This window comes from Olea europaea, chromosome 16 (genome assembly GCF_002742605.1).
Source record: "Olea europaea var. sylvestris chromosome 16, O_europaea_v1, whole genome shotgun sequence".
In the NCBI taxonomy this organism is placed as follows: domain Eukaryota; kingdom Viridiplantae; phylum Streptophyta; class Magnoliopsida; order Lamiales; family Oleaceae; genus Olea; species Olea europaea.
Window position 1 is genome coordinate 1,465,743 of NC_036252.1, and position 12,477 is coordinate 1,478,219.

Consider the following 12,477-nt stretch of genomic DNA (forward strand, 5'->3'; position numbering starts at 1 on the left):
TTCTATGATCTAATAAATAAAAATAATCTGCAACATGCATATCACATTTTCTAAGTAAAATACCATATTATTCAAATGGTAAATTTATATTTTTTAATTGAGATATAATATTCTTTATTTCTTCTAATATTCTTTTTAATAAATTATCTAATCATTCAATTATATATCCTGACATTTATCAAAATAATTATTATGCAATTGTCTCTGTGATTCTTTCAATATCTTAAAAAGATTCATTCTAATTTTAGCAAAAGTTTAATAATTTTACCTTAGGTTTGATCTAGACCTGTATTTTTAGAATCGAGTGACTTTCGAGCTCTGAATTTGTAAACTACTTCCTTCAACGGTCTCCCACCTTCACGAAATTGTTACTATTTCAGCTACTTGCTCTCACTGTATCAGCTTCTAAAAAATAAAATTCTGGACTTCTCTTAAAAAAAACTCTCTTTTTGCTAAAATAAAAAGGAAACTTTCTATTAGATCTTTCAAGAATCTATGGAAAAAATATTTAGAAACTCATATTGATATCAAAATATTAGAATTTTATTTCTATCAAAATTTATACAAGACTTCTATTTGATACAAATGAATTTCCAGAAAAACTGATTTTTCAAACTGAGAATGGGCTATTGCTTACAACTTGAGATTTTAGGATAGAATGAGATGAGATTCTCTTATGGTAATGTCTCTATTTATACAAGTTTATAAGACTCTATTATATCATTGATTACATCAGCAAAGGCACTCTTGCCTCTCTATTTTCTTTCTTGGGCCTACATCTTCACATGTTGGTTCAACTTTTCTATCCAAATGGCATCTTTTTCTATTATTGTTCTTTATCTTCAATGTCTTCACATGTACTATTATTATCCTTCATACACATTTGTCAAAAGGTGCTTTGTCATCTTCTTTCATTTCTTCACATGCAATTGGGGCACTCCCTTAGTTGGCTGGATTCTTTTATAGTGGTAGGATATCCTGGAAATTGATATATATCAAATTTTGTAATATAATCTTTTAAAATTTCTGGATTTTGCATATCCTCCATTGGATACCAGTATCCAATTTTTATATTGACATAAGCACGAGAAATTTTTATCAAACAAATTTTTGGCAATGTTGTAAATGACTTTAACTCCAAGTGCTCTTCTATGTCTGATCCATGATTTTGTCATTGTTGGGACTTTTCTATTATTCTCTGTAAAATCAATTTGAAAATTAGCTGCAATATATCCAATTGAGATTATGTGTTCAACTGAATAGAAAACAACTCTATCATATTCTGGACTGATTGAATAGAATTTTAAAAATATCTTCATTCCTTTGGCAAATCTGGATACTTCTTTAATGAATATGTTATCAAACTTTGAAATTTAAATCAAATCTTTTCCTGGATAAATCAAATCCATGAATCCATAGTCTGTTATAATTTTTATAAATGAAGGGTCACCTCCTTCCATAACTGTTATTTTGGAGTAAACATTATTTCCCGAAAAAATGAAATATGAATAACTTATTTTTATTTCATAAGCGATTTTCACTATTTTGGCATATTTTCCTTCGTTTGAATCTAAATGGACTTTATATTCTTGGTCTATGATGCTGATTGTTTTAGTATCTCTTTTATCCCCATGTATCATAATTTTCTTGGTTGATGATACAGAAATGGAATCTCCTTTATTATCAGTTGATATGTTGTCACGTCTGGGTCCGCTTCTGCTTCCAGCTATCCCTATTTGGTATTGATTTGGAAAACTCATTTCTGAGCTCTTTAGTATATATGTCTCAGACAGTATATCTTTTAGTTGTGCTGCAATAGCATCAACTTGATTTTTAAGTTTTATGGCATATTTATGGTGCTCAGTAGTGATATTCAACAATATTTTCATATTTGAGTTGAACATTTCTGAGATTTGGGTTGCTCCAGAACTTATATCTTCAGATTCTTTTTTAAGAAAATTTGTCCTTTTTTGTATATGTGAAATAGATTGGTATAACTCTTTGGCATTGACTTTATCCATCAGCAAATTCTATATTTCTGGTGAGAAAATCTGCAAGAAAATTATTAACTCCTTTAATATGGACTATATCAAAATTATAAAATGCTAAATAAGTTTGCCATCTATGGAACCTTCCGTATTGGGGTTCTGATGGTAATTTATTCCTGATTAATCCTGCAACTTGAGAATTATCAGTTTCAACAATAAATTTCTTAGATAATAAAAACAATGAGAACTTTTTTATTCCTATAATAATTGCTAGTAATTCTTTTTCACGAGTAGTATAATTTATTTCTACTTGATTAAAGCTTCCACTTGAATATCTACAAATTTCATTAAGATCTGCCTTTAATATTGCTGCCCAATATTTATCTGAGGCATCAGTATTAATGATCAAATTATCTTTTTCATTTGGTAATCTTAATTTTGGTAAATTTTTGCATTCTTCTTTCAATGATTTAACTATTTCTGTATGTTCTTCATTCCATCCCTTAGTATTTGTTTTTATAAGTAAAACTTGGATTTTATATCTTTTCTTAGAAAGATTTTCAATAAATCATTCTGCACAATTTAAACATTCTAAACATTTTTGAATTTATTTTTTGGCTTCTAATTTATCTGAAAAACTTTCTATTTTTTTTGATATATGAGTCTGTAATTTTATCCCCTTTTTATCTATTGATAGTCTAAGAAAGTTTATCTCTTATTTTTCTATTATAGATTTCTTTTTAGATAGTACAATTCCTTCTTTTTTACATTCATTAATAAATTGGATTAAATGATTTCTATGCTATTCTTTACTATTAGAACATATTAATATATCATCTATATAAACTATTAGAAATTGATTAAAATTTTTAAATATATTATCCATCTTTCTTTGATATATTTGTGGTGCATTTTTTAGGCCAAATGACATGATTAACCATTCATATTTTCATTGAGGTGTGCTAAATGCAGTATATTGTATGCTATCTTCTTCTACTTTTATTTGTCAAAATCCTGATTTACAATCAAATTTAGAATAATGTTGTTTTCCTCTTGCAAGATTTATTAACACTTCTTTATTTGGTAAAAAGTAACCATCAAATTTAGTATATTTATTTAATTCTTTATAATTTATAACTATCCTAACTTTTCCTCTAACTTGTCCAGAATGTTTCATAACCATAAAGGCTGGACTACTATGAGGTCCATTACTAGGTCTAATAAGTTTTTATTCTAACAATTCTTTTATCTGATTTTTAAATTCTTGTGTATCTTCTATAGTATACATCATTGGTCTTACTCTTATTATAATAGTTTCTGTTAATTCTATTTTGGCTTTTGGGTGATGTGGTTTTCAAAATAATAATGGATTTTTTTCATAAGCTTTTTCTAGTTGGTCAATGATTTTTTCTATACTCATTTCTATTCCCGTTTTTAGAACTTTTTAACATATTATTCTTTTATTTTTTATTTCATTATTTATGATTGGTTTTTTCTCTCATTTATCACTACGCTGGGCTGGTTGAACTTTATAAGGTTTAAATTCTCTAGAAATCTTTAATAAGTATCTACAAGGTGTTTGTAGCATTATCATATGATTATTTTGTTTATAAAATTGAAATTGTTGAATAAAGTCATTTCCTAATAATATATCACATTCTAATTTATCATAGTTATATACTTTACTTATTGTAATTTGTTTACTTTCAAGAATTATATTTACTTTATCAGCTCTATTAATTATCTGAGTACTTTCTCCTATAACCCCAGTCTCCAGTTATTTTTATGTTACTATTTTTATTTCATGATTTTATTAAAAAAATTTTAAATATTGTTATATCACTTCCTGTATCTATTAATGCACAAGTTGTTATATTTGTCTCAACAATAGTAATTTGTATATATACAGCTAATGAAAAACTTATCTGATTATTCATCTAATTCTTTTTACATAATGTAGTTTGTCCATTATGAACAATAAATAATCACTCTCTTTTTATACTATAATCTTCTAATCCATTTAGAAAACTCATTTCTAAAAGTATATGAGGGTTTATATCCATACTTCTATCTATGTAACATGGTACTAAAAGATATATTCCTCCTATATTTATTGGTACCTTAACTTCCAAGTCTTTAATATGTTCCCGTCCATCAAAATTTATATACTTATATGGCTCAGTTTTATGAGTTACTAATCCTTTATTTCTAATTGAAACTATATGACATTCACTAACTTCGGTATTTATTAATATATTTGGTCCATTTATATGTTCTATTCCATTATAATATTCCCCTTCTATTTTCACATTTCCAGTATCTCTATATAATTTTATTTCTTTTATTTTGTTGATTTCTTCTAACTGGTTTTTATTAAGTATTTTAAATTTTTTGATCTTTTAATTAATTTTTCATCCTTAAATGTTATGTTATTAGAACATTCTCCTTCATTTAATTCTGTTATTACAGGTTTATTTTTTGCTATACTAAATTTATATTTTTCTGGAATTAAACTTATTTGTTTATTTGGTTCTATTATTTTACTAATATCTTTACATTCTTTATGAATTTCAATATATGGTTTATTGGACCATAATTAGAATTGGTAAATGTGTATAAAGCTCTATATTCTATAGTCATAATTTGATCACCTGGTTGCATAATATCATTTCTATGAAACTTGAAATATAGTCCTAAAACTTCATTAAAGTTTCTATCTTTTAATGATGCACAATATTTTGGATAATATGTAAACATAATTTTTTGATATGTCAGATTTCCTTCTATTGTTCCTAAATGACTGTCTTTTAAATTTATTATTCTTCCATCATGTAAAGTTATAGTTAAGGGTGAGTCTATCCGTTCTCTAAATAGTGATTTAAACATTATTTGTATTCCTGCTAAATAAACATATTGAATTTTTTTCACTCTGTTTTTTGCTAATCTTTGTTAATAATTCATCAACTGTATTTTTTGTTAAAAGATCTAATTTATGTTATCCACAAGTTGTCCTTACATCTATGATTTTTTTTATTTTGTGATATTCATTTATTGATATTCTTTCTATTTTCCAAATTCTATCAAAAACTTCCCATTTTCCTATTTTTAAATTTAAGGATAATTTTTACAATTTTCTAAATTTATTTTTATCAAAAGTGACTTTTAATCCATATCCTTTTATTTTTTCATATTTTTGTATATTTATATTATTACTTTCTATTTCTTCAATTTCTTTATTCAGATACTGATTCATCCTCTTCCGTTTCACTTATGTATAATTCTTGATCATAGTATTATTCAATATCTGATATTTCACTTAATTCATCTTTTATTTCTAAATATTCTTTTTGTAATATTCTAACTTTCTTTTTATCACAATCAGGGTCTATATTACCCATTTCTCCACAATTCCAACATTTACATTGTCTTTTATTTTACTTTTTATTATTCTGTTGATTATATGTGTTATTTTTTCTTTTGTAATACCTTCTCCTAGTTTTTAAATATTTTTTTATTAAAATTTCTAAATTTTTTAAACTTTTTATTTTTATACTTTCTTTTATTAATTTTTTTCAGGATTATATCCCCACTGCACAGGAGTTTCCATATCTTCACAACATATTTTAGTTAATTTCTCTTATTTTTTCATTAATTGTCTTTGTTGACATATATATGCAAATCTTTCAGATAAGAATTTTATTTTTGAACCTAAAGTTCTAGGTATTCTAGTATTATCTCTAACATATTTTTCAAATTCTATTTTAAAATATATTCCCAATGAACCTGGTAACTTATTATAATACATGTCTTGGTATACTTCTTAATTTTCATTACTATAAAATTGAATATAATAGTAATTTTTAAGTTCACAAGTATATTCTTTAATTTTACACATATCGCATATTGTTAAGTTTATTAATTTTATTCTAGCATTATCTTTTTCTCTTATTGATTCTTCTTCAGTATTTCTTATCCAATTTTCTCATAAAAATTCATCTAAAACATATTCTACTAATTTTTCTATACATTGTCTATCTGATTTTATTATTTCTGTTTGTACATTATTTATTATTAATGTTTTTGTATCATTGTTTATTCCTTCCAACCAATTTCTAACATCTCCTTCAAAGGATGTTATTAAGAAATCTATTATTCTTTCAGTACTTTTCCATGTGTCATCTTTATTAAATAAAAAGAATAATATCATTGAATCTGCCCAAATTAAAAAGGCATTTTTAGTATCTATTTTGCAATTTAAATCTAGTTTTGTTCCTCCATGATTAATTGGTTTATCATAATCATTATTTAATTCAAACCTATATTTATATTTATTTCCTTTAGGTGGTTGTCTATCTCTTACTTTATCATAGAATTGTCAATATAGTTTATTATATATAGGTACATAGCTTTCATCTGTATCATGTAATTCTTGTTTAGAGGTTCATGTTGGATTAGGTCTTCCTCCAATATTCATTAGAACTTGGTATTGATTTATATCAGTTAAGTTTAATTGATCAAAATTTTATATTAATAAATATAACTCTTCATTCATTTTTATCTTTTTTTCTTCTATTTTTAATTTTCCTAATAATTTTTCTCTAGATTTTCTTCTTCTAATATCTTTGGTAATATATTTTTTCTAAATTCATCATCCATGCTTCCTGTTTCTACTATTATATTTTCTTTTTCTATATATTTCTTTCCTATTCGAGTCATTTCTTTTTCTATGAGTTTTTTTTTTATCTATTTTCTTATCTATATTTTTATTACTTTCTTTTAATTCTCTAATTTCAAATTTTAATATATTTATATCGTTTCTTGTTTCTTTTACTTCATTTCTTAAATCTTAATACATTATTTATTAACATTTTTATTAATGATTTTAATTCTTCCATATATTCACTTATCGACATCTTAATTTTTTCTTATTTCTAACACATAGGTTAATTTGCATCTTTTATCTTCTTCTTTCAACTATATCTGGATCTTCTAATTCTTCTTTTACTATAGTAAAGTAGTTACTCTCAAATCTTAATTTTTCACATTTTAATTTTGCTAATTGTCTATTATTTGGTATTTTCATTCCTTCTGGAACTAATATTATATTTCTTATTTCTTCTTGTATTTTATTTATTTTTAAAAGTAATTTATTTAATTTTTTACGTGTATTATCAATTGTACTAATAGTTTTCTTTATAATATCAATTATTTTCTTCATCTTCATATATATTAATAATTTTTTCATATGTATATATATCTTTTATTTTTCCAATTATTAATTTCTCTAGTATTTGTTCCTTTATTTCTTTAGGGAGTTATTTAATTATTGTTAAAGTCATTTTTTTAAATCTATTATGAATAGGTTTTAAAAATATATAACTACCTCTTTCTTCTTCTAAACATCAATAATTATCCATTTTTCTTATTTTTATTTTCATGATTTCTATGGCTCTAATACCAATTACGGGGGCTACTTATAGCGAACAAAAATCAAAGAAAAATATTAATAAAAAAAATCAAATGAAAATTATCAAATTTCAACCAATATTTAATTTTAAGGACTAAAATATAAGATTACCATATTATGATGCCTTGTTATGTAATATCCAAGTGGAGGGCATTTTTGGTATGTAAATTATCTAAGGGTCATTTTGGAAAAGTAATCATTTTGAAAAGGTTATTTCCATATATTTCCCAAAATTAAAGCCCTTGAGCCACATTATATTGAAGAGTGTATTGACGAAAAATTTGTATTTAAAAATTAAAGAAAAATTTTGAATTTGTGTGTAATATTATTTTATTAAAAAATATGTGATTGAAATGATGTCAAATCATTATTTAAAAAAAAAATATTTTTTAAGAAAATGTGGCTCAAACGTAAAAATTACCTAATTGTTTATCTTTTAATCTTTAATATTTAATCCGTGAAAAGGTATTATATATTCACATTGCACCATATTTTAGTTTAAAGCCCTGTTTGATTCTGATTCAAGAATAAAGCTTTTAGTACACCATGGTGTATGGTTTACAACTCTCTCACAATGTAGAGGGCCACATGAATATTATATTTGTGAATCCCATTCATTGTGACAGGAGTGTAAGGGTGTGCAGCACTTATTGCTGTACATTTAGCACAACTGAAAAATCAACTTTTTGACCTTCAAATCAGTCGTCATTTTTTACTTCTTCACTCACGTGTGAGACTCACTTTTCTCTCTAACGATAAAAAAATAAATCCTATAATCACTATTGAAGAGGAAGGTTTCCAACTTCGATCATTTTTGTGTCACCAATTTACGTCTATTGATCGACAGTGATTGTGTTTGATGATGATCAAAAAATTCATTCAACAGCGAGTTAATAAGACATCTCACTTTAAATTGGAGTACGTCGGCCTTTGACTATGGGCGATTTATCTTGATTGTCAAACTCACTCCAAGTGATGGGATACATTGAATATGACTTCGAGGGAGGACCTACAAATAATTACCAGTTTTTAATGATAATTTACAAAGATGATATTGAAACCACTATTTAGTACCAAATCTATCTCTATCTCTTCATCATTCACTCAACTTCATGGAGCTGTGTAACCTGCAACAAATAGAAGTATAGAAGAGAAATTAATAGCTTACAATCTAGTCGGTTTAGATTATGTTAACACTAAAAATTCTTAGAATTAATCTATTTGTACATGGAGATTTACACTTCGGTTGACACGGTCCCATCCGACCTCTCACATGGAAGAGGTCGGGGTCCACACCCAAATGTGTGGAGCCGACCTCCCCATGTGAGAGGAGAGGTGGGCCCGTGTCAACCGGAGTGTAACGCTTCATGTACGAGTAGCACAACCCAAATTCTTATTGCCACATTTGGTTCCGTGAGGTAACGGTTTTCCGCAGAACACTGCAACATAGGCAGCCTTATCCAATGCATTCCATCCTTGAAGCCGGTATTCATGAGCTGCCTCTGCATGATTTGCCGCCTTTATAATTCCACGGCCAACAATTATGATGTCACTGCCTCGATCAGAAATGACCTAGAACAAAAATTTGTGTTATTATGAGGCCTGGAAAAATTTATAATAAGATGGGTCTTGTTATACTTACAGAATATGGGGTGTTATATTGTTGGCCGAGAGCATCTCCACCTTTTGCCAATTGAACACCAGGGGTTGCATGTACAAGATATGGGTTTCCAGGTCCACCAGGCCATGATGCAGGATTGACAGAGATGAAGCCAATAACAAAATCTGGATGATCTTCAGCAATTTTGACTGCTGCAGCTGTGTAATCACCTGTGGCAAGGTTACCAGATGAACTCATTTCAGCAAGCAGCAGAAGGCCCCTACCCCGAGATAAACCCTAGTACAGCATATAACTTCATATCAGATTTGGAGTTATTTTAAAGCTACCAATTCCGAACCACGGCAAAAGAACAGGAAATGCAAACCTTTAATTTCAGGCCATCCACAATTCCTGGCCCTGAAATAATATGAGCATTTACCATATCTGCCCAGTCCAATATATGGAAGATACCTCTGCAAAAAAGTGAAAATAACAATAAACAAATAAATAAAACATTTCTCAAGAAAAAGAAACTGAAGAAAAATTGACACAAAATGCAGATTAAGACCATTCTGACCCTTCATATTGCATTGTGACAGTGTTGCCAATGTCAGCGAACTTGCGATCTTCAAAGATTAAAAATTTGTGTTTGTTTGCAATCTTCATAAGAGACGAGCAAAATTAGGAAATATCAATCAGTACACATCAACTAATAATTTTTTTTGTTATGAACAAAATACAACATGCACAAATCTTTTCCATAAAAAGTTTACAATAGTTCTATTTGATGGATTGTTAAACAGAAAGAAAGAATTATTAAGAGAGCTTGGAAATGCAGGACTGCAGAGTCAAGAGAAAGCTTAAAATCTATTAGCAGATGGCCCATCCATTGCTTATGCAACAGTATACAGAAAAAATAGGAAGAATGACAGCAACAAGCCACGTCGTATTCCAATAAATTTGTGCTGACTATATAAGTCCTTCTAAGTCATTGCAATTTGCATCCGATCAAGCACTACATCTACTAAGAATGTCAATGAAGTTAAAACTTTATAAATCACATCCTACTATGATATTTTGATCCAGTTATCCTAATTCTAACTTTTTCTATATCATTTTTGTGATTGGATACTTCTTTAACTCTAAAAAAGAAAAGCCACAATCATGCAAGTAATTATTTATTCAATCTATTTTCAAATCCACTCCATTTGTCAATGTATTTCTTCGCTTTTACTTTATCCATCTAAGGCAACCACATATTTTTCTTAATATCCTCATTTCTACAACACTCATTGGCAAAATATATATTCATGAAAGAAGAGGCAACGAAACTCGAAGTTATCCTGGCAACTAGATGGGCAGGGGAGCAATGACAATTATGCTTAGAACCATGGCTCCTCATAATATAAATAGAACTATAGTCCAAATCATTAGCAATTAATTATTGATTTAAACCTATCTCATGCATGGATCTATATAACAGAAGAAATTAAAACTGTATATTGTTATTCAAGTGGTGTAGAAGTTCACAAGATAGAAATATACCGATCGAAGTTTAGATCCAAAATCAGGAGTAAAATCAGGCAATATATCCACATGGGTTTTTAACATGCAGATTTCAGGTCCAACCTGCAGAAAATTCAGAGAAAATTAACATGATGTTTGCAGGAACGTGAAATTGCTGTGTAAATTAGCTACTCATTTTTAGCCAGCAAAAATAAGCATAAAAAATTAGTAAATTTCAATTTATGATTTTCTTTTCTCACCTTGTCAGCAATGTCAAGCAATTCAGCAGCGGTGGCAACATCAGCAGCTAAACACAAGTTAGTCTCCTTCTGCACTATTATCTCAAACAACCTCTTTCCTGTTGGATTCTTTGCCATCTTTGCCCTCTCCCCATATGGAATTCTTTCTCTAACCTTCTCCTCAGCGACTGCATCTCGTATTGGCATCGCCACCTTCCGATTCTCCTCCAAAAATTTCATAACCATCTTCTCCGTCTCCTCTGAGACTCTCCCCTTCTCCTTCAATATCTTCACCAGTTCGGTTAGCTTCACCATTGGGTGCAGTGTTATCCCATTTTCAGCCAAATTCTCCCTCCCTCCTTGTTCCCTGTCTCAGTATTGTTGAGGAAAAAGAAAAAGCATTTTAAGGAGAAACTAAAATATAAAAATCATTCGTAATTGAACAATTTTAAACACCAAATTTTGTAGGTGTGAGCCAGTATACACACACATTTACATATGCAATATTAACCTATCAATGATGACGACAGCATCGGTGACTTTAAGTCCTGCAGCTCGGAGTGGAGCTGCCGTCTCGAGCACGGAAGCGCCACTAGTAACGAGGTCTTCAACAATAAGGCAAATTTGATTGGGAGTAAATGCGCCCTCAATGGCCTTGGCGGTGCCGTAATCCTTAACCTCCTTACGCCGCATGAGCATGGGAACATTAGACGATACGGAAATACTAGTGGCGATTGGGAGGGCGGTGTACGGCACTCCGCAGACGACGTCGTATCGAGTGGATGACGGGACGGTGGCTACGAGGGTTTGAGAGATTTGACGGAGGAGATATGGGTAGGAGACAGTTAAGCGGAGGTCAATGTAGATAGGAGAAGAGATGCCGGATTTCAGCTTGAAGTTTCCGAATTTCACGGCGGCGATATCATGGAGGTGTAGGATTAAGGATTCCATTGTTGTTTACAGTGTTGATGACTGAAACGTCCCTCTACGGCGGCGTGATATGCTCGGGCCTACCTTTAGGGCCGAATTCATATGGTAGGTGGCCCGACCCAATTTCTAACAAACTAATTTGGGCTTTATTTGAAAATTTTGAGAAATTTCGGACTATATTGCAATTTTAAAAGTTTGAAATTGCAATTTCGGACTATATTGCAATTTTAAAATTTCGATAATTTTGAGATTTTATAGGTAATCAATGCAAGAGTTTACTTACATTTAATTTCTGAATGTTTTGGTTGGTTCATCTCTAAAGACCGTGATATTTACGACTAATAGCTCATGACTGACCCCATATAGGATGATATATTCTTTTGCAAAATTCACAAAATTTATCAAAACAATTCTCGTTAAATAAACTTCATTTTGGTAAGTGACAATTTTTCACTCAATAAACCCTAATTTTGCATTATGTTAGAATTACAATTTCGAATCCAAACTCGAATGGACTTTTAAACTAGATTTTAAAATAATTTTTGAGCAATTTCAAGAACGTTATAAGTTAATAACTCATTTTTGAAAATCGCGAATCTACATATTTAGAACTTCCTAGACAGAACAAGATAAGTAGAAATTGTGTATCAATATTTTTCGTGCTCAAGTAAAAATGTTGTTACTCTTTATCGAGGTACCATTGAACTCATTCTCTTCACTCTTGGCTTCTCCCAATTTGTTTCCTAG

The 12,477-nt window shown here is 29.0% G+C and overlaps 1 protein-coding gene across 1 annotated transcript; it reads right to left on the bottom strand.

The window, feature by feature from the left end:
• Positions 1-8,820: 8,820 nt before the first annotated feature.
• On the bottom strand, positions 8,821-11,845 carry LOC111412902 (uridine 5'-monophosphate synthase-like). The gene is made up of 7 exons (XM_023043770.1): positions 11,312-11,845; positions 10,822-11,167; positions 10,601-10,684; positions 9,633-9,715; positions 9,441-9,528; positions 9,098-9,352; positions 8,821-9,027 (listed from the first exon to the last, which is right to left on the bottom strand). The coding sequence occupies exons 1-7, from the start codon at positions 11,749-11,751 to the stop codon at positions 8,821-8,823; spliced, it is 1,503 nt and encodes a 500-aa protein (XP_022899538.1). The 5' UTR covers positions 11,752-11,845.
• Between the last annotated feature and the right edge of the window lie 632 nt (positions 11,846-12,477).